Source organism: Protopterus annectens, chromosome 12.part0 (assembly GCF_019279795.1).
Source record: "Protopterus annectens isolate FY-2018-M chromosome 12.part0, PAN1.0, whole genome shotgun sequence".
In the NCBI taxonomy this organism is placed as follows: domain Eukaryota; kingdom Metazoa; phylum Chordata; order Ceratodontiformes; family Protopteridae; genus Protopterus; species Protopterus annectens.
Window position 1 is genome coordinate 608041589 of NC_056746.1, and position 24063 is coordinate 608065651.

Below are 24063 nucleotides of genomic sequence, written 5' to 3' on the forward strand. Positions count from 1 at the left end.
TCCACTTTCCAAGCTGTGTGATGTAACCTCTTTGTGCAAAACTTTGGCAGCTGGTGGTTTAGTGGAGAAGCGAACAGATCTATGTCTGGAGTTCCCCAGGACACTGTCAACCTTTGAAATACATGAAGATCCAGTTTCCACTCGTGGGGATCCATGATTTGTCTGCTTAACACATCTGCTAAGGAGTTCTGTGCTCCCGGCAGAAACCTTGCCTGAAGAGTTAGTTGCAAGCTGAGCGCAGTCTCCCATAAAATCATTGCTTGCCTGCACAATGGGTAAGAATGTGTTCCCCCTTGTTTGTTGATGTACCACATGACAGTTGTGTTGTCTGTTAGAATCAACACCTGCCCTGGAAGAAGTAACTCCTTGAAAGCCATTAATGCAAACTGGACTGCTAACATCTCCTTCATGTTGATATGTAGATGCTGTAGTCTGGCAGGCCACTTGTCTTGTATCCACTTTCCATTTAGATGAGCTCCCCAAGCAATGTCCGAGGCATCTGTCGTTAAAATCTGACTCGCCTCTGGCCGGGTCACAGAGAGTCCCTTGTTTAGGTGACATTCCTGAGCCCACCACAAAAATTCTTTTTGAAGGCAAGGTATTATTTGAATGACAGTGTCCAAATCCTGGCAGTGCTGTGTCCATACATTTTGAGATACCATTGTAGCTTCCTCATATGCAGTTTGGCATTGGGAAGCACCAGAATACAAGATGCCATGAACCCTAATGCTTGAAGGACTGTCCTTGCAGTCAGCACGGACTGATGAGATAGTTGATGGAAGTAATGTGATAGACTCTTTTGTTTGTCCGGGGTTAAAAGGCCATCTGGGCTGCTGTATTCAGTCTCACACCCAGAAAGCACATGTCTTGAGAGGGTACTAGACTGGACTTTATTTCGTTCACAGAATACCCTAGGCATCTTAGCACTGCTATAACATATTCCAGATGCTGTAGAAGGTCTTCCTTTTCTTGAGCCAGAATCAGGCAGTCGTCCAAGTAAGGATAGATTTGAATTCCTTGTAGCCTGAAGTAAGCTATCACTGGAGCCAGAACCTTTGTGAATACTCTGGGCGCAGTAGATAAGCCAAAGGGCAATGCAGAGAACTGATAATGAGAATTTCCAGCTCGAAACCGCAGATACTTCCTGCAACTTAGCCTTATAGGCACATGAAGGTAAGCTTCCTTGAGATCTAAAGTTACCATCCAGTGATCTTTGCCCAGCAGAGGTAAAAGCTGTTGTAACGTCAACATCTTGAACTTTGGAATGTCCAGATAAGTGTTGAGGAGAGATAAATCCAAAATTGGTCTCCACGTGTTCCCCTTCTTTGGTACTAGGAACAGGCGAGAATAAAATCCTAGGCCCCTTTCTGATACAGGGACTGGCTGAATGGCCCCATCTGGAGTAACTGAGAAATTTGCTTGTGAGCCTCTTTTCTTTGTGGAGGAGGAACGTCTGGCATGCCTTTGAAAGGGGCAATGTATGGAAATAAAACCTGTAACCGTGGTGAATGATATCCAACACCCATCTGTCTTGAGTAATTAAATCCCAATTTTCTTTGAAAAGAGACAGTCTTCCTCCCAAAGGAGCTGCCAGACGAGAATCTTCTGGCAGCTGAAAAGGCAGGTCATTGGGTCTGTTTACGAAAGGACTGACCCCTGCCCTCACCAGAAGTCTGAGCAGGTGAACTCCCTGTTCTAGGCCTAAAAGAACCTTGAGCTCTGCCCCTACCACGTCTAGACCTACCCCTAGACTGGGAATCATAAGCAGGATATGTCCACCCCTTAGCAGGCCAATTTCTACTAAACTTCGGTGGCTGCACCTGCAAAAAATCTTTAACAGTTTGCATAGACTTAGCTTTGTCCTCCATTTTCTTTAAAACTGCTTCCACAGGCGAACCAAACAACACATCAGACTGTAAAGGAGCATCCAAAATCCTTGTCTTAACATGCTCAGCTAAATTCTGATCCCTCAACCAGGCATGCCTGCGAAGAACAGAACTAGTAGCAGCCACCCTCGAGGAGGCCTGTACAGCATCAAAACCACATTGCAAAGAATGCTTACCTACTTGTTCAGACACATGAACTAAATCCAGCAACTCTTTACACTCAATACCTTCCGCCAAAGCATCCACCTTAGATTTCAATTGTGAAAGGAGATAATTTTGATATTTTAGCATGTGAAACTGACAATTCAACGCTCTCATGGCTAGAGTGGAAGAAGTATACACTTTCTTTCCCCACCTATCCAAAGCCCTTGCCTCTTTATCAGTGGGAACAGGATTTTTAACCACAGAGGCCTTAACACCTTTAGGCTCCTGAGAAACAGTTTCTGGATCCGCCCTAGGACTCTTAAACAAATACTTATGAGCTTCGGGCACCCTATAGTACCTATCAGGTTTAACAGGAGCAGGAGGCAAAGAGTCAGGGTTCAGGGAAGCCTCTGCAAAAACATCTTCCACCACATTCAACACAGGAGGTATAGCTAAGGGCCTATGTTGGGGTAAAATAAGAATTCCCTAAGCCTTTTCCTGAATCAGAGTAATCTTGGCCTTCCCATTTAAAGTGTTCTCTCATGGAATGCAGAGTCTCTGAAAATGAGAAATCCTCAGGAGGAGAAGCTGTAGGAGTGGAATCATCCACATCAGAATCAGAATAAGGTGGAAACTCCTGCAAATCTTCCGCAGAAGACTCTGAAGCCTCTGAATACTGTTCCAAACACTCAAACTCAGGTTCCACCCTAGGCCTCTTATCAGGAGGGGGCATAGAACCTCTAATCATAGTAATCAAATCTTCTGCCATTTTAAGCATATGTTTCTTAGGCACAGAACCTGAAGTGCTAGGAGAAGCCCCCACTGAAGCTAAACTTGGCCTACCTCTCAAAGAAGTTTTGGCAACAGAAGGAGAGGCTCTAACTACCTTGGGAAGAGAGGGAAGAACAGTTACCTGAGAAGCTCAGCCTGGCCTACCTCCTGAGAAGGCACATCCTGTAACAGTAAAGTCTCTGCCTGAGACTCCAAAGAAACTCCTGGCAATACCTCTGGCTCCACTGAGTCTACTAAAGAACCGACGTCCGGACTGCCGGTTCATCAACCCTAGGCTTCGCTGTTTTGTCCTTGCGCTTCTTGGACGAAGCGGGCGTCGGAGCATCCGACGGCATTTTATAATTGCAACGCTTCCCAAACACTAACCTGGCACAGTCTAACCTCCTCTTAATAGTGCGTTTGTTAAACCTAGCACAAGAGCGGCATCCAACAACGCCGTGCTCAGGCCCTAAACAAGCTATACACAAGGTATGGTAATCCCTATGAGGTATCTGTTTCCCACAAGAAATACAGTTATTCACTTTTTCTGACATCCGGTTAAATACTGAGGCAAGAAAAACCAAAATGTTCCCAACGGGTACTTAGCCAACTCTGATTCGGTCTGAAACTCCGGTTTCGGAAATATTTCAGAACGCCAACCTGCACTCGCAAAACTGCTTCTGCATCGGACCATGCGGCAAAAAAGACTCAGGATATGACGTCGGTCATGCGCATTAGTACCCTGACGTACTGACGTCAGTCTAATGCGCCCTGACCGACGTCAGCCATATACTCTGGTATTCGGGCCGACTGGACAGCGGACTACCCAATAGTAAGGACTGCAGCAATGTGGAACAAAGAACATCCACATTTCAAAGTATGCTTTCCAACTTGTTCAGCTGAATGCAATAAATCCTGTAACTTTATTTTCCACACAGTCAGAAATCAACATAATTTTCTGTTTAAGTAAGCCCATGACATGCTGCTGATATTTAAGCATAAGAAATTGACAGTTTAAAGCCCTGATTGCCAGGGTTGCAGATGTGTAAACCTTCTCACCCCATCTATCCAGCACCCTGGAGTCTCTATCAGAAGGGATAGGATTTTTAGCAGTAGAAGCCTTAACACCCTTGGGACCCTGAGAAATTGTTTCAGGGCCAGCAGTTTGTTTCTTTGTGTCTTTCGGCTTTTCCCGGTTAGGGGTCGTCACAGCGGAACTCTGCCGAGTTACCAGCCCTGATGCACAACTTTCAACGAAGGTACACCCATTCACGCATGTCTCCATGCAGAAGACTCTCTAGCTGAGAATCGAACCGGACAGAGTCTTATTGTGAGGCGACAACGCTACCGCAGCACCACCACCGTGGGTCTTTCATGGCCAGCAGTAGGGTTTTTAAAAAGGAATTTGTGGGAGTCAGGAACCCTGTAATACCTGTCTTGGCTTACTAGGAGTCGGAGGCAGGGAATCAAGAGCCATGCTAGATTCTGAGAAAACATCATCAACAATGTCTAGAACAGGAGGTATAGCCAAAGGCCTATGCTGAGGAGGAAGGAAATCCCTAAGCCTCTTTTTGGATTCTGAAAAATCCTGACTCTCCCAATGAAAATGTTCCCTTTAAGGTATGCAAAGTTTCTCCAAAAGAAAAAGGAGGAGAAGCTGAAGGGATGGATTCTTCTGCATCAGAGTCCTCATAAGGTGGAATAGATGATTCCTGATCAGAAGAGGAATCAGAAAAAATGGAAACGTGATCTGAAGATTCATAATCAGTGCCTTGCCTAGGCCTCTTAGCAGGAGGGGGATGTGAACCCCTGATCAAGGTAATTAAATCCTCAGCCATTTTGATCATTTGATTTTTAGGCATAGGGGCCTGTGCACATGGCCCAAACGTCAGTTTTTTAGACATAGAAGTTGTTTTTGGCCTTGGTTTTGAAGATGATCTCGGTTTAATATACAAATCTTTAGGGCTGAAAACACCCTCAGAAGCTGGTGCCTGCTCAGCGGCTCCAGACCCATCTAAGGTAGAGACATCCGTGGGTTCAATACTTGTGTCGCACTGCATACCGGACACTGAATGGGTCTCAGTAGAGGCCTGAAAATCAAAAGTAGCAGGTATCAGGGGCTGCGAAAGCGCCTCACTGAGAACAGGCGAACCGGCGACTGGCTTAGGAGAAGCTTCGTCGTCGGTTTTGGACCTCAATGGTCTGTCTCTGTCTTTTTCTTTGCGCTTTTTGTGAATTCCGGTAGTCGGATTGGTAACCGGCGACATTTCAGGATAGTTAAATCTTGAGCCAAAATATTTAGATGCAAAAATATACCGATGCTTAATAGTGCGTTGGTTAAATTTAGCACAAAACCGACAACAAGGCACGTTGTGGTCAGGGCCTAGGCAAGGAATACAGTACAAATGAAAATCCTTATGAGGTATTTGTTTCCCACAAGTAATACAATTATTAACTTTTACTGACATCGGTAAGGAGCAAGAAAAAGTTTCCCCAACAGGGTACTTAGCTTTAGGTTGAAGACGTCAGTTCTGAAACTCGAAAAAGAAAATTTCAGGAGTCTGCCAACTGGCACTTACAAACTGCTTCTGCTTCGGGCACTGTGCAGCAAGAAAGACTGAGGAAAATGGTGTCGGCTGCATGTTTTATACCCCTGACGACCTGACGTCATGGAAGAAGGGACAGCAACTGACGCAGGACCCAAGACTTTGTTAATCAGGCCGACTGAGGGCAACCTGCCAGCAGATTACCCAAATGTAATGACTGCAACAGTGACACACGAAGAACATCTTACACATTTCTCTGGAAAGGGACCTTTTTGTCACTGAAAATATGCAATAACCAGAACTCATGGTACGGGGAGGGGGGGTTAGATGAAAAGTGATCTGATCAAATTCAGCACCTGAACTGCATTTGAAACTCTAAGAATACTAGTCTTTCATGCATTTTGCATTTCAGTATCCAGGTACAATTCTCTGACTGTTTTAGTAAGCCATCTCAAAAGAGAAATGACATATGGTCTTTTCACACAGGATTTACTAGATATTTGGGATCAAGGATACAGCATGTTGAATTATACAGGGTTTACACTATGGTGCATTTTGTGCCCGAGTAAGCAAGTAAAATTCCCCGAGTATTTGACTACAAACTTAAAGAGGAACTGAGTTGTGTACTTTTTATATAGGTATTGAATACAAGGAATTATGGGCATCTGAAAGTGAAAGCCATATAACTTTTCTCTAAAGTGAGAAATACAGCATGTGATCAGTATATATCTATACAAAGTTTCCATTACACTAGGAGTAAAAAACCTTGCATATATTTCTCCTGAATAGGGAAGCTTTCTGCTACTGGCTCCATGCCCCTGCAGCCCCCACAGAAAAAAAAAAAAAAAAAAAAAAAATATTCTCAAATTCAGTGATATATTAAATGAAGATAAACTTGTGCATGTGTCTTTATATCTGAAATCACCATGTGCATTCTGAAGCTGACACACATGCCATTTTTGTGAAATGTTATACACATTTTCATAAGGTTTCAGGCATATATTACAAGGTACCAAGAATAGATGTACACAACTGTCTTCTTCCATTCAGTTTGCAAAAATATATAAACTTTCCAGCTACTTTTCTGGATGACTAATTCTGAAACAATTAAACATCATTAGTGTGCAGTTACTAGGTTAGGGCTAGAAAATTGAAATGATAGTTATTGTTTAAAAAAGCTTTATTTCACCCATTTATGTGATAGACCAAAAAAAAAAAAAAAAGCTTTAGATGCTTGGACGGACATACATAAGCTTGAGATTGTCCTTTCTCATTGCCCCATGGTTATTAGCTTATTCAAAGTGCTGTATACAGCTAACTATCAAAGCTCTGTGTTCTGAAGACTTGCTAAAAAAATTGGAAGAAATGGGGATGCTAACTTAAATGCAGTGACAAATTTAGGTAAAAATTGTCATTACAAATTCAAAAACTGCAACATTTGTAAAATGTAAAAAAAAATACATTAATTGTTTTCAGAGTAACACAAATGAAAACTATCAACAACATAAATATATAGTTATGTGGTGATTCTAGGCCTGAGAATATGCATTTCTGTACAGATATTTTTTTTACACGTACATGAGAAAATTTCATGATAATATCTCCAACGATTTTGAAGCTAAACCATTTGACAGAAGGAGCACTTGAAAGTATTTCTCTTGAAAATGGTCAGCAATAAACGAGTTAATGAAAATGTGGAGATCTGGTATGAGGAGGTTTATCATTGTTAAGAGCAGAACTTATGGCATCAGACTTTGGGCAACAGTAGCGTAGCAAGGGCGGGGTGACGAGGGCAACTGTCCCAGGTGCAAAGTGTTGGGGGTACAATCAGCTGATCCCGATCTTTCTTTAATTGCATTTGTGGTCAAACTGAGTGCTGCAGTGCTCCACGGGTGGTTTAAACTGTAACAACTGCTTGCAACATTGTAGCAATCAATCAGTTTCACAGTTTAAATTGAAAAAAATAGTTTTCTTTTTCTTCTAAATAAAACCTGAGCACTGTAATGCTCCATGCAGGCAGTGTAGCAACTGTTTGCTACATCTGCAGCAAGCAGTTTGCTACAGTTTAAAACAAATAATTTTTATTTTTGTTAAATTAAAACATAATCACCATAGTTCTCCATGCAAACAAAGTTTAAACTATGGCAACTGTTTGCTGCAGTTTAAATTTTTTTTTTAACTAAACATCAATGCTGTACCATAGTGCTCAATACATGCATGGTGTAAACTGTAGCAAACTGTTGGCTACAGTTTAAAATAATTATTATTATTTTTTTATTTAATAAGTTGAAGGAGGGATGGGGACAGGGTGCAGAAACATGATCAGAATGGCTGGTACAGGAGGGAAGGGGCCATATTGTGTACCTGGCCACTGGAAGGAACATCCGTTTTTTTTTTTTTTTTTTGCTTTGCTCTTCAAAGGAAGAGCTGGGGAGGGGGCATAGATCTTACAGCAATAGGCCAATGGCCTACAATGTAGTGATCAGCTTATTAAAATGAAATGCTTTTCTTTTTTGCTCTTCAGTTGAACAGCTGCAGGGCTGGGGTGCTGGTACACAGTACCTCTGTACAGGGCATTGACTGAACCAGCCACACTTCTGTTGGGCAGCTCAGCATATGAAACGTTCTCAAGCAACCAAAGCCATCTTTACCCATAAAGCACTGCCTGTGGACCTCTCTAGACCTTTTATGCTGCACTGTAGTGAACAAGCATCAGAGAAATGATGGCAGGATACTACTTTAAACTTTTACAGGTTCATGGGTAGGTACTAGGCTATCAGCCCTGGGACCTATACAAGCCCAGCCAAAAAGCTACCCTGGCTTTTGCCACCCAAGAAAATTATTTTCCTGTGACACTGTCGAGCAGAGCCACAGAGGTGATCCCCGGGGTGAATTTCCTATCTCCCATCCAATCATCAAGATTTTTCTTGAAGAGTGCTAATGAGGAGCTTTGTTTGATACAGATAGGTAGTTTGTTCCAGAGTATGGGAAGTCTCTGGGACAGTAATCTATCCCTCCAGCATGTTCTGTTTATTGTGGTGACAAGGTTTAGGTCCCTAGAGTGTGCAACTTGGAGGGATTGGGATTTCTTTAAGTTGAGCATGTCCAACAGCTCTGGGTTTGACATAGCTTTGTATGTTAGGCAGAGATCACCTCTGAGTAGGCGATATGCGATGGAGTAAAGCTGGAGTTTTTTGAGACGGTCTATGTAGGACATCTGTTTGAGGCCAGTAATCCTCTTTGTGAGGTATTTCTGCGGCCTTTTCATTTGTTGTAGATGTCTTGTGAGGTACATACCAAAAGGGGTGTTGTACTCTGCAATGGGTCTAATGAGTGATAAGTAGAGGGGAACAATGACCTCTTTTTTTCTGGATGAGAAACCTTTTGTGATGAGGTGTGCCACGTAGAAGGATTTCCTGACTACAATGGCGATGTGATTATCAAAGGAGAGACTACTGTCCACCTGTGTCCCAAGGTCTCTTATCACACTTTCGGTGTTAAGTATACTACTGCCTATGTTGTAGTGAAAGCCTAATGTATTTTGCATTTGTGGACATTGTGCTTTTACCAAGACAAAACAAAATTGTTCCTTCTTATCTTGAGGTGGGATCTTGTTTCCATATGTACATTTACTAAAAGCACCTCATCTCAACATGAATTATGGCCCCAATCTAGAGACTAGATTTTTTGTGGTAGAATTTCTCATGTTTAGCGAGCAATGTGGTATTTCCAGTCTAGTATTATACAATTTAGTCCTCAGTAATAATTTCAGGTCACTGAGCTATTTTTTTTTTTTTTTTGGTAAATTCTGGTAATTTTTTATCTCCTTCCTTATCCCTTCTCAGGGCCTTTAGCATTTTTTGCCTCCTCTGCTATTCTTTTACTGCATCTTGGCATTCTTATCCTTTTCTGTATTAAAAAAATCTTATTACTAGTTTTGTCTCTGAATTAGTACTGTGTTACCTACTACTGGATTTGAACTGTTACTGTACTGAGAACCATGATTTTAAATGGAGTGTGCTTTTAGTAAATGTACATATGGAAACAAGATCCCACCTCAAGATAAGGAACAATTTTGTTTTGCCTTGGTAAAAGCACAAGGTCCACAAATGCAAAACACATTAGGCCTTCATTACTGTCACTCTTCTGTAACAAAAACAAACTAAATACTTTTTTTCTACATGGGAATCCCTCATGGAAGAAGCAAGTACCTCCTTGGAGCCATAGCCTGGGACTTCAACCTCAAAGCCGACAAAAATAATTACTTCTGATTTGCCAAAGTTTAAAAAGGGAAAGCTTAATCAAAAGCATGATAAAAAGGAAATCTTCTGTAGGTCAGCAACCTAAAAAATAAAAGGAATGAAGATCTACACAACATGATGGTCTCCTTAGCAGACAAAGAAGTCTTACAGACACTTTTCTTTAAACCAACTTCCCCAAGACATTCGCCTATGCCACCTGAATTTGACTATGACAATTTTGTATTAATCATGTTATAGGCTTAACAAAAGACTCCTGTAGCATCAGATGGATGTCTTTTCTTCCTTTTTCCTCCCTCAACTAGATCTGCCACAGCACCAAATGGTATCATAGCCAGTACTGATGAAACCAGCACTAACCCATACAATGTCAAGGGTAGCATCTACAGACTTCTCAACATGAATTATGGCCCCAATCTAGAGACTAGAAAAAGCTGAGACTGTGGTAGCTGGGGAATCACAAAGCAAGTCTCAGGCAGCAATACAACAACTCCAACGTCAAAAAACTTTATTGCAAGGCAAAGCTTTCGGGTAAACCACCCTTCTTCAGTGCTAATACTCTACACAAACACTGAACACTTTAAATAAGAGCAATTAGGAATCATATGACCATAGCCTGCTAATCACATGACCCAACTAATTAAAAAAACAATAAAACAATAAAAATACAAAACCAATAAAAGTAAGCTTTGCCTTGCAATAAAGTTTTTTGACGCTGGAGTTGTTGTACTGCTGTCCAATCTAGAGACCACAGTTTTCAATCTCAAATACTCTGCTACTTACTAAAACACTTTCATTAATGCCTTTAGCACTGACTCTGCTGATATGAACAGATGTGTTGGGCCTAACACTGGGGGGTCACCTTAACAAGACCATGTTCATTGCTGGTGCTGGTCTCATAGGGTCCAGTCTTTCTGCTAATGCTGCCAAAATTGTTTGCGTCAAGTGCCACGTTAGAGCTTAGACTAATACCAGCAACACAGACACCTCTGCATTTGTCACCTTCAGCATCTCCAACACAGCTGTTAGTTTCTGACAGGCAGCAAATCATCTTCTGGTTGAGCCCATGGCAATCCCTCTTGCCCAAAAGCAGGAAGGAGAGGGTCCCAGAGGCCTATGCATTATTTCTCAACATAACACCATGACAAAGCACCTTCCTCATGCCTGACCCTTCCAACGGTAGCAAGAAACAGCACATTAGCTTACCTATCAAGTTATCCATACCAGATGTTGAAAGGTACGGATACTCGTCCATTTCCTCCAAATTACCTTAAACCTGTGAAGAGCTTAAAAATTAGGAGGTAAAGGGGGAACGACCTATAGACACTGTATTCTCCCGACAGAAATCACTATAAGAGGCCTTCTAAATCTTTCTGGTAGGTCCACCACATAAGAAGATTCTACATTTGATCACCTATATTGCTGCTCCCATAACCAGAAAACCTGACAAGATGCTCTAAACTCCTAATAATTGTTAATGCTGGTCACAGACTCTGAAAGCCGATAAAGCTGATGCAGCAACAGCAGCAGTTCTTAAAAAAAAAGCTCCATCTCCACATCCGTACCCCCTGATAAACAGAAAAGGACTAAAGCTTGACCTGGTAAACATGTTTATGATCCTCTCCATTCTTAATGGAGGCCATAAACTACATGTAACACATGATTTAACATAGGTGAGAGTTGGCTGATGTAATGCAACAGATGCTGGACCAGTTGCCAGATGGTCCTTTAAAACAAAAACTGTGATCCTAAATGGGGACTGTTACCTCAATTTTGAAATTCACTGTAACATAGTGAACAAATATGCTGAAGGTTTGATCTTGGCTACAGACACTGACACTGCCATATGCTGAAATTCGTGGCTCTGGCTTACTGATTTTACTGAAGACACCATGGTGATTTATTTCAATTATGGACTTCAGCATAATTTTTTTGGACATGAAATGAAATTCCACTAAGGCAACATGCAAAAAGTAGGGAAAAACCGTCCCAGCCACTGGTGCTAATTTTCAAATTCTCCAACTCCCCATTTCCAAGATGCAAAAAACATATGTTATTGGCTTAGGTTTAGACAAAAGTAACAGAACCAAAGAACTAGTAGAAACTAAGACTATTATGGTAAGTTCCAGAACAGTTAGCCTCCAAGAGGAAAGGGTAATCAAGCAACAGCAAATAAACTATGTCCTGTCTTCTACTGGGCATTAGAATCTGAGGCCTTGCCCAACTAACCCACTGTTTACTTAATTAAAAAATCCCAAGTACTAAAGGTGCATCAAACAAGAACAAAAAATGAGAAGAGAATTTATGCACCACCAGGCTGAAATGCTGTATTGTAATAATCTCCAGAAATAACAGCGTGTTAGGCGTATGTACGTATTAAAGGCACACAAGTCACCTGGGATAAATGCTGTAGTCCCTTTAAAACCAATCCTAAGAAACAGGTGTGTCTCAGCTAAACCAAAGTAAAGTACTCAATACAAGGAACATGATTAGTTCACAAAAAGGTGTGTGTAGATGGAAGTATCTGAATGGCTAGTAGTTATTTTATATTTTGAAACTAAGAAACTGAAATTTCATCGAACTGAAGAAGGCTAACAGCCGAAAGCGCTTTTCGTCTGCGTTTTACTAAACAAGCTCACCAGAGAGAGCTTTTTAGTTTGGGATTTATTTTAAAGCTTTTAAAGAAAACTATTATTCAGAACTTATTATTGTAAACTGAGAGCGCGTCAGCATAGCTGATGAGAGCCCTGTGGAAGTAAGCGTGGTTTTAAACTGTGAAATAAAATTTTAATTTTTTGTGGTTTTAATGAGACTTGGACTAATGAAAAAGGGCTTCAGTTTACAGTTTGAAAGCATTTGCTAACTTGGCATCAATCCTGAAGTTTTTAAGGGAACTACTAACCAAGACTACAACTTAAGAGTGAAAGTAAGTTAGCACAGCTGATGAGAACTCTATAAGTGCTGTCTTAATTGCTAAATAGACTTGCTGTTTCACTATATTCCTGAAAGATCTTGGAATTTATAATTTGTTTCAAGAAATACGTACATACGCCTAACGCGCTGTTATTTGTGGAGATTATTACAATACAGCGTTTCAGCTTGGTGGTGCATAAATTCTCTTCTCATCAACTAACCCACTGTGGAGGTAGTCAGGGACAGTCTTTCATACACCTTTCCTATGTAGCTGGCTATCATGCAGGGCAAGTTGGCAAGATCAGTAATATATCCAGAGGGGGATACAGTCCTACTCCACTCTTCCAGAGACTCACCCTTCACTCATAGCCAACAACCCATTCCATTAGAAAATTGTAGCAAGAAAATAGGTCTTAAAGGTTTTAAACCCTGTAATAACCCAACAGGTATCAACATATTATTTAGTGTTAAGGTACAATGAATATGACTGATTTCAAACCTGTAATGGACTAGAGTGGCATAAACAATTTCATTCAAAAACAAACCTTTCAGAAGACCACAGTTCAGTCCACCCTTCCTTGCCCGTCAGAACATTTTGGACCTCCAGGATTCCCACTCCCACAAAAAGATATCCAAGGGGACCAGGAGGTACTTATGCTTCTGGGTAGCAGTCAGTAAATATCATACCATGACTTTTTCCCTTTGGTCTCACATCAGCATCTTGTGCGTTCACTAAACATGTCAGCAGCTGCAATGAACCAAGGGTTGGTTGCAAGAGGTGAAAATGTCCCCTATCTGAATGACTGAATTCTGCCTGCTCCCTCAATGAAGGCTAATCTCTGTCCAAAAATCATTGACAAACTTTGCTCAGTTGCAGTAGGCACAGGCTGCAGTCTGTGCACAGTTTAATGAAAAGCTCACTTATCCTCAGATAGGATCCTACATTTTCAGCTAGTCTTTCAGATCATTCAATCACAGTCGGCCACATCTCATTATAGCCAAAGACTGAAGGTGTGATGGCAATGGCAATATGAACAGTAACCTTCACAAAGTACTTTGCTAATGCTGAAAATGCACATTATGAGTGCCACATTAACAAGTTTCATATCTAATATCCCATAGATAAGGATATCCAAAGCCTGCAAGCCACATCTGAAATGAAGACTGCAAGTGCCAAATCAATCCAGTTCAGATTACAACCCTAGAAGTGGCTGCCCCCACTGATGTCTGCGAGCTAGAGCAGGTGATGGGCACCATCAATGGCAGACTGCCAAAGGTGCCTGATCACACTCAGAGATCACAATGCACATCAACAGTCCCACTCCAAGCCTTACTGGACTCCCTGCCAAAGTGTGAAATTTATTAACCCTGACAACATGGCAGTTTCTGCGTATGGCTCCAAGTAAGGGGAATTCATTCTTATCCCTAATGACAAGAGCCACTAAAGGCTTGAAAATGGGCTACCTCAACCAATCACTTTCTATAAGCGAACCACATTCCAAGTGAAACTTAACTCAGCAATGGGAAGATTCAGCCATTGCCTTCTAATGCAACACAAGTGAGGAGGATATTCCATCACTAGGAGAAGCCTTCCAGAGACCTTTCTGCCTTTTTCCTCTTCCATCCATTGCAGAGATACCACAGAAATGTCTTCCAGCTTTCAATTTCTCCCCATTTTCTCCAACTGTGAGGTTCATCTAGAAAGTCAAATGCCACAAGTCTACAGTCATTCCCATTACCCAATTTTGGCCTCAACAAATTTAGTTTCAGTTGTTCAAACCTCACATTTGGAGAAGTCTCTCAGTCTTGGGTCTTTCAGGGCCCTTCTATCTCATCACTCCATCAAGCCCCACTTAGACCTCCACTCCATCCAACTGCTTGGTCTCCCCAGTTCCATTGATGGCCAGGAACCCCCTTTCCATCCAGAGTGGGTCATGTCTGCAGATAAGCCTAATGCTTGGAAAAACATAAAAAGTAAACAGACATTTACTTCACATTGTGGTTCATCTATATGACTTGATCCATTTGCACCTCCTATACTTTTTGTCTTAGACTGACATTCACCAGTCTTTGGCACAGGTTTCAGATGATCAGTCTAAGAATAAAAGTGAGGGAATGACAACATGATGGCACACTAGCAAAGAGATCCTAGAACCGTACTCTACCAGGAATGGATACTTTACAGACATCCAAAAAGAAAAAAACAACAGTAGGGCTACCACGGCTCATAGCATAAAAGTTTAATAAAGTGCACACAGGATAAGCGCTTTTGGAAATAATTCCTTCATCAGATCCAACACAATAAAATACAAACTCTGAAGGCACATATTTAAAACTCAAAAGCACCAATAATCTGTTGAGAACAGTGAGGACCAATAAAATCATTAGATTAATTACATTAAACAATTACTAAAAGGCTGTCTGTAATTAAGTGTAATCAAATATCTGCCCCATACTAGCAAAATAAAAGTGCAAGCACAGATCTGTAGCATAGCAAAAACAATGCCACATATCAAAAACAACCTTGCATCATCTAAAAACAATACGCATTAAGCATTCAAACAACAAATAACTAAATAAAACAATTCATTAAGACGGAGTCATACCTGCAAACTAAAAACAGAGGTTCAAAACATAGCTGCTGACTTAAAAGGAGCACTGGAATGTACCATTATGTCAAAGTCTGTGAGCTTTTAGAATAAGTTTCAAAGGGATGTAACCATTCAGACCAGGGGGGTATCAGCTTGCAGCTATCTGTGTCTTTCACCTCTGCATTGTTCCTGATATCACCCCCCCCAATGGTAAGCTTAATGGTGGTAATCACCACAAAAGAGAACTTATGATCAGCAAATTCCTTAACAAGCTGGAATAATGCATTACTCTCCAACCCATTCCTAATAGCACCAATATGTTGTACAATGCGCTGCTTAAGCATCTGATTAGTCTTGCCAACGTAAAACAAGGTGCAGTGATCACAGCTAGCTATATAAACCACATTCCTGTTGCAAGATGCACAGCCTTTATAACAATATTGTTTATTAGTAGTAGGATGTATAAAATATTAGAGCTTTTAAATGTACAAGCTTTGCACCTCTTGCAAGAATATGTACCTTTCTTAATACTCGGGAACATAACACTGGCCATATCAAATGTTTTGTAACAGAGCATATCCTTCAAATTACGATTCCTTTTGTACATAAAACGTGGAGCATCTCCTACTATGCGCCCCTGATCTTACTATCCACCGTTAATTTCCAATTACTACGTATAATATCACAAACATGCCTAGAGTCACTACTATAGACATGTGGTATTCTAACTGTCAGAGTTACTGCTCACAACAGGCAGGTTATTTCCTTGTTCAGAGGAAAACCATGGTTTGCCTTTCTTATAACGCATATTTCTGAGATCACCTATGGTTCTATTAATCTCTCTGTTCTTATAACCCCGTTGAGCTAAATTAACAGCTACCTCTTCAGCTTAATGGAGAAAAATATCCTCCTGGGTACTTAGTTGTTTGAATGCTTAATGCTTATTGTTTTTAGATGGTCCACGGTTGTTTTTGATATGTGGCATTGTTTTTGCTATGCTACAGATCTGTACTTGCACTTTTATTTTGCTAGTATGGGGCAGATCTTTGATTACACAATTACAGACAGCCTTTTATTAATTGTTTAATGTAATTAATCTAATGATTTTATTGGTCCTCAGTGTTCTCAACAGATTATTAGGTTCATAGGTTGGTACTAGGCTATTGGCCCTAGGGCCTATACAAGTCTATCCATAACAATTCCCTGGATATTTCTTCCCACAATATTTACTTCCCTGGACCACTGTCTAGCAGGGCGACTGACGTGATACCCGGGGTGAATTTACTATCTCCCATCCAATCTTCAAGGTTCCTTTTGAAGAGGGCCAAAGAGGCACTCTGCTTGACATGTATGGGCAGTCTATTCCAGAGTCTGGGGAGTCTCTGGGTCAGGAACATATCCCTCCAGCATGTTTTGTTTATTGTGATGACCAGGTTTAGATCCCTGGAGCGTGTGGCTCTGTGGGATTGGGATTTAGCATGTCCAACAGCTCTGGGTTTGACATGGCCTTGTATGGTAAGAAGAGATCACCTCTGAGTAGACGATATGCGACAGAGTACACCTGGGGTTTTTTTAGACCGTCAGCATAGGGCATCTGCTTTAAGCCTGTGATTCTTTTAGTGAGGTATTTCTGCAGCCTTTCCAGTTGATGTCTTGAGAGGTACATACCAAATGGGTCATTGTATTCTACAATGGGTCTAATGAGGGATGAGTACAGTGGGATAATAATCTCCTTTTTTCTAGATGAAAAGCCCTTAGTGATGAGGTGTGCAACACAAAAGGATATCCTGACTGTTGTGGTGATGTGGTTATCAAAGGTGAGACCACTATCCACCTGTGTCCCTAAGTCTCTTATCACACTTTCGGTGTTTAGTGTACTGCCACTTATGTGGTAAATCACGGGTACATGGTTTTTCCCAAAGAGGATAACTATACATTTCTTGGTATTGAGCTTGAGCCCATGGCTCTGGTATCAAGCATCTGTTTCTGTAAGGCCCTTTTGTAGAATATCCACATCATTTGGGTATTCAATAATGGCTCAGAGTTTGCAGTCATCTGCGAACTTTGTGAGTCCCTTTAGTGTTGGCCTGTACTTCAGAGAAGTAGATGCCAAACAAGAGCGGCCCCAGGACTGAACCCTGAGGTACTCCACTCGTCACTTGTCTGGAGCTGGTTTTGGAGTCGGCTACTTTTACAGTGTGGGTTCTGTCAGTAAGCCAGTTGGCAACCCATCGAGTGACGTAGGGATTAACGCTCAGCTTAGTAAGTTTATCTATGATTCCAGAGTGAGGGGATGGTGTTGAAGGCCTTGGTTTGGTCCAGATAGGCTGTGTGGACTGCCTTACCCTTGTCCACAGCTCTGGAGGCTGATTCGAAGAAGTCAATTAGGTTCGGGAGACAAGATCGGCCCCTCACAAACCTAAACTCGGTGGGGTCCAGTCTTTGAAGATTGCCAATGTCTTTGTTTATAAGTTCCATGATAATATGTTCCATGGCCTTGCAGATCAGACTTGTCAGACTGATGAGGCGGTAGTTCCCAGGATCCAAGTTGGATTCCCCCTTGTGGAGTGGGATAACTGTAGCTGTGCGCCACTCAGTGGGCACGAAGCCTGAGGTGAGGCTATGATTAAACATGACACTTAGGTGAGGTGCCAGTTCATTTTGTAGTTCATGTAGTACATAGCCCAGGATGTTGTCTGGTCCCATGGATGCTGTATTCTTAGCTTTGGAGAGTACGGCGTTTACCTATGTGGCCATTATTATTGGTATTTGGCAAGCATTCGGTATTGAGATGGGCCCTTTAGGGGGTGAGAGGGGGGTGAAGTTGGCACTGAATCAATCTGCCAGGATACTGGCAATATCCTTGGGATCAGTATATTTAATGCCATTTTGTTGTAGCTCAGACCAGATCTGAGCATTGCCATTTAGATTCTTGACATAGCTATAGAATGTCTTGTGGTTGTCTTTGGAATCTTTGGCAATTTTATTTTCGTAACTAGCTTTGGAGGATTTTATGAGGGATCTCAGCTTCTTACTGAGGCTGGTAAGGGAGTTTTTTGCATCCTGAGATTTTCCTCTTTTCTGCAACAGTTTCTTCCTTTTGTTGTAAAGTTTGTTTATGGCAGGTTACCACCAGATTGGCTCGTTTTTTGGAGGATAGTGTCTTGGTTCTATTTGGGATGGCACGATTCATGCATGAGTGGATGTGCTTGTATAGTGCCTTAGTGTAGGATTCAGCAGTCGAACTTTCAGTTCCCGTCTGCATGGGTGTCATGAAGTTTGTCACTTCTGACTTGAGTAGCATGAAGTTGGCTTTGGAGATATTTTCTATGGAGGTTTCCTTACTGGGGGGTGGGGGAGGGATGTGGATGTCAAGGGTGATTAGGAGGTGACCATAATAGGGTGGAGAATCTATTTCCCATATTGGTAATGACTAGGTCTAGGATATTGGAGCCTCTGGTGGGACAATGGATTAGCTGATCCAGGGCATTGGAATTTATGAATTCCAAGAACCATTGGGCAAAGGTGTTGGTACACGAGTAGTTTTCCCAGTTAATGGCAGGGTAGTTGAAATTACCCAGTATTAGGTTGTTTGGTTGTATCTTAATATTTTCCAGTATGTTTAGAAAGGTGTTGTGAGGGCATGGTGGGGGATCTGTAGCAAGCTACAATTTTGGATTGCAGTCTTACCTAGTGTTAGTTGCACCTGGAGAATTTCAGATGCATTGTGTTGGGCAACTAGCCTGGTGGTGTGAATATCCTTGGTCAATATGGACACTCCTCCACCTTTAGTGTTTTGGTCCTGGTTTGGTGGCCGCAAAGTGTGGTAAGAGTTGTAGCCTGGTATTGCAGTGGTGCTCTCTGGAGCCTTGAACCAGGTCTCAGTTACTGCATAGATATCGATGTTCTCCATTTTTAGGAGTGCCTCGAGATAGTGTATTTTGAGGTCTAGACTTCTGGCATTGAGTAGCATTACCTTCAGATTTTGCATGCTTGTACCTGTTATGGTGGAGGTTTTGAGTTTTAAATATGTGCCTTCAGAGTTTGTATTTTATTGTGTTGGATGTGATGAAAGAATTATTTCAGAAAGTACTTATTCTGTGTGCACTTTATTAAAGTTTTATGCTAGGAGCCGTGGTAGCCCTACTTTTGTTTTTTTTCATTTTGGATTACTGTGTCTACAGAAGGGCTTTTGGTCATCCTCGTGTTGTTTTATCTGTTTTTTTTTACTTTACAGACATGTAAGCAACACATTTTTTTCCAACTATAACTATGAATAGTGAAATGAATGGGGGGGGGGGGGGCATTCATCTGTTGTACTCCTAATGAACTATCCTACAAATTACATGAGTATCACACATATCACTAATGATGCTTATCTGTAAAAGCACGTCTAGCTACACTATCCAGTTTCTTTGAGAGCTCTAATTTCATATCTCCGGTTTCCACAGAAGTACAAAAAATCCTTTCTGAAGAATGTCTTTCTTCTAAGACATCATCTTACAGATCCTGTCCCTCTGCAGGATTTGTATTTTGTGCTACAGAAACATACTTACCACTTATGAATCAGCATCTTGTGTAGAAGTGACATTTTTATCCTGGAAAATTCTCTTAGTACTGGCCAACACTTCAGCCAGAAGAAATTCAGAGCTACAGTTCTTGTCGGTCCGCCCTCCTTACTTATTTTTTTATAAGGACAGAATGCCCCACTGTGCCAGTTCTTCCTTAATGTACAAGGTAGCTACTGAATTGAACTTCAGCCTGTCTTCTCCAACTACTCTAACAAAGGATAGTGTCTATTGGACTGAATGGATATGTACACACAACTGAGATTCTATGAAGACATTATCAAATTCAGCAAAGTATCCTCAACTGTTCACATTCTTTTCTAAAGACAAGCTTGTTTGTAAAGTATCCAAACTACCCTTAGCTAAGTGATTGATTGACTGTATTAAACTTTGTTATGGAAAAACATAAGGCCTGCCCTTGCAAGGTGGCATTCATGGTGACAGCCACTACTGAAAAGAGAGCTACTCTCCAACAGCAGTGGCTATGTCTCAAGCTTTTTTGCAATGTAGTTTTGGATGCGATTTGTGCAGCAGCTCTCTGTATAAGAAACTATCTAGGGGATATGAAAAGAATGTGGTTGAGACTTCATTTCAGAAAGCTATGGAGGAACAGAATAATGATGACAGATATCTAAACTGCCATGCTAGACTAACAGACTGTCCCTTTTTGATAGTGGTGCAGATAAGAGGAATATGTATTTTGTTATGATCTATAGTGTGTTTAGTGAAAAGTTGATTGATCTTGTTAGATACTACTGGGATTTTTTTGTTGAGAAATTGTGAACTTTCTTCAATATTACATAGGTTTCTTTTTATTTCTTACAGGTGAAGTAAGAGTTTGGGGGACATGTTGGTACACTGCAGTTTTCAGTCACCTACTATGGCTATATACAGATATCCTTCCTTAACAGGTTCTTTTCCCTGTGGTGGTGGTTCCTTCTGCCAGTTTGTTGTAGGTTCCTTTTTTAATATCAAATATGTTACATTTAAGCCAGTCAATAGATTTACATGTAATACTGAAGGTACTATTTATGCCCTCAAATGTCCCTGTAACCTTTTCTATGTGGATGAAAGTAAAAGAGCCTTTAAGCTTAGGTTAAAAGAACATATTAGGGATATCAGGAAGCAGAGCCTTGACAGCCCTATTGCTCTGCACTTTAAGTTATATCATCAGGGTGACCCTTTGGGTTTACAAGCTACTATCCTGGAACAGGCAGTAGTTAGGTATGGGAAAATGTGCTACTTAAAAATAAATTACTGTATAAGAAATCCATTTGCATTTTAAAGTATGGCACTTTAAAGCCTTCGAGCTTGAGTACAGAATGTATTTGGAAGTATGTAATTTAAATAATTGCTTTACTGTTTCAATGATCAAGTGTTCTGTTCTGAGTTTACACACACACACACACACACACATATATATATATATATATATATATATATATATGGATCTATATGAGTTCGTCGACAAGTCATAAGAACGACACTCACTTGTTCGACATGATATCATCGACTGTTCCTATTATCGACAAGTCAGGTATACGATCTTCCCCCTTGCAGGACCCATGTTAGCACTTGTTTCTGTGTTAAGGTAAATTGTACAGAGTCACGTAACACCCTACTCGTGTCAACACAGAAACAAGTGCTAACATGGGTCCTGCAAGGGGGAAGATCGTATACCTGACTTATCGATAGTAGGAACAGTCGATGATGTCGTGTCGAACAAGTGAGTGTCGTTCTTATGACTTGTCGACGAACTCATATAGATCCATATATATATATATATATATATATATATATATATATATATATATATACATACATACACACACACACACACACACACACACACCTTTATTATTTTTATTATTTTTCTCTTTTCCTTCTAGAAGGCTTGTATGTTGAGGTGCTAGAGCTTTACTAAAGTTTATCTTGGAATATTTTTAGCCAGTTATTCATTGTTTTCTTGTATAAGATAATGTAAGCTGTTTGTGATATTCAGGTGTAGGTCTTCCTTTAGGGTTCACATTTATTAGATATATATTCGTATGAGGTAGATCATCCAAAAAGATAATTTTTGGACTGTGTCCTACTGTTATCAGGAATGGATTTACTCATGTTACACACAAAAAGTGAAGGTGCATCTTTATTTACATTTCTACCCTCCTTCCTCCACCACTTGCTTACTTGGTTTACAGGTTTGTCTTTGTGTTTACATCTGCTTTTCATGGGTCCCCAGACAGCTAAAGAAAATGTCCCAAGACAGTGCAATATGTGGACTTAATAGGCTGAGAAAGATTTAGAAGCCGAGTTGCGCAACACCTGAAAGATAAAATCCAGCCTTTAACAAGGATGGGCCTGCTACTCCAAATCTATCATCATGGTAAATGCAGAACTTTTGTTTACATTAAATAAAGCGGCACTGAAAGCAATAACTATTTTGTTCTTCCATAACTTGCCATTTGTCCAAGGTTAATTTCTTCACAAAGTTACATTTTTTACCTCAATTACTTCCTCTTTTCTTAAACTAATAAAGGACTCATTTTGAAATCCAATCATTTTGTTAATAACTACTCCCATCTTTACTGAAATTAGTCAACACTCTTATATTGAGTCTTCCAAAACAGGCCATAATACAATCAGGTTATCTTCAATACACTGTAATATTAGTTAAGTTTGTAAACAGTTTTGTTAAGTCTGTGAGTAAAAACAGAGGAAATGACATTATGATGACACATTTGCAAACAGATCAAAATCTTCCTCTACCAGGAAAGGACATTTTACAGATATGCAAAGTACATAGGTACAGAGTTTTTCTAAATATAACAATGAGTCAGATATAGGTGGAAAAAAACATTTGTCTGTAGCACTCCTAATGAACTATCCTGCAAACTACACTAGTATTACTCATACAGTTCATGATATAAAAACCTGTGAAATGCCATATGTACACCTGAATATGTAGTATCCTTTTCCATGCTCGAAGAACCCAGTCAGAAATGATGCTCATCTTACATAGGAATAGAAATGTCCAGTAATAAAAGATTCTGTTTTTTAAGAAGAAAAGAGTAAACTTACTTTCGAGGAAATTCAACAAAAAGAGCAACTGCAGCAATTACTATGAAATCAAACATCATCAGCTTATACATTTCTTGACCAACTCGAGTTTCCCAGCACTGTAAAATCAATAGTAAAGCTCATTAATACTAGGTCACAGAAAAAAAAAAAGTTTTCATACTTTTACAAACATTTATCAAAACTACTTGAAACATGCATAATTTGATATTTTGCTTTACTAAAGCATTTCATAAATTGTGAACTACATTTTTGGTATAAACAAATGTGACTAAGGGGTAAGGTCTCCTAAATGGTTATGTTGCTATAGTTTTAAAATACAACATTCAGTTCAGCCAAACATTCTGGAACAATTGCTGAACAGATCAGGGAGTAAATAACCCTATTTGAAAATTTTACATTTTTCTTGGATTCAGAACGCAATCAAGTATTGGGGGGGGGGGGTTTCCTATCGAGTGGTTATGCTGCTGCAGTCTTAAAAATTAATACTTCATTAAGTTAAATAATCTTGTAACAACGACAGGTCTGATAACAACAGATGCCAACAGCCAGTTATTATCCACTTCAGCAGAAAAATCTATGAATGATATTACAAAACAGAATATAAGTCAGGGCCCCTAAGGAAGAAAAAATGTTTTGGAATGGATATGAAGGTAAAAGGCAGGTAAGCAGATACAACAGCATTTGGCATTCTCTATCTTTAATGCAAATCAGTTCACAAGCAGCTTGTCAAGTCACATTTTAATATCCCCGGGGCTGTGCATTACTCTACACCAATCCTCCAATACAAAATGGAAAGCCCAGGTGATTTACTCCCATACCTCTAGGAAGTGTCAAATAACTACTTCTGCAGTTATGAACAGTTGCACATATAATTTCATCAGTATCACTTACCTTTAATAAAGATTCAGCCTTTAATCTGCAAGCAAATTCTTGAAAGTCATCCGACTATAGAAAGTCATCCGACTCTAAATAACAGTAAAGATACTAAACATGCCACTGTTAAGGCCTACAATTTTGGATGCTGTTGGTATTTAAACCAACACAATTAAGTCCCACTGAAGCCAAAAATGAGCTGGTGAGATGGTCAAACAGAAAACAAGATCTTTACAATCAGAACAAAATAAAAGGAGCCCACTGCAAGTCATGCACTGAAGAAAACAGACATCTGCAAATTTAATACAGCTACAGAAGTATTTGTTAGAAGAAAAGCCAAAAATGATGCTTTAAATACACCAGCCCAGTTCTGCCTTCATTGTCAGCTGTTGCTTTATCCCATTCTACTTCTTGGACTCTGTGGTCCAATTTTT

General features: G+C 40.4%; 1 protein-coding gene across 2 annotated transcripts in view; it reads right to left on the reverse strand.

Moving 5' to 3' along the window:
- TMC7 (transmembrane channel like 7) overlaps positions 1-24063 on the reverse strand; it is a 689334-nt gene that overhangs the window by 238919 nt on the left and 426352 nt on the right. For both annotated transcript variants that reach the window (XM_044089735.1, XM_044089734.1), the window contains exon 11: positions 22757-22854. In XM_044089735.1, the coding sequence (XP_043945670.1) occupies positions 22757-22854 (98 nt within the window). The remainder of the gene's footprint in view (positions 1-22756; positions 22855-24063) is intronic.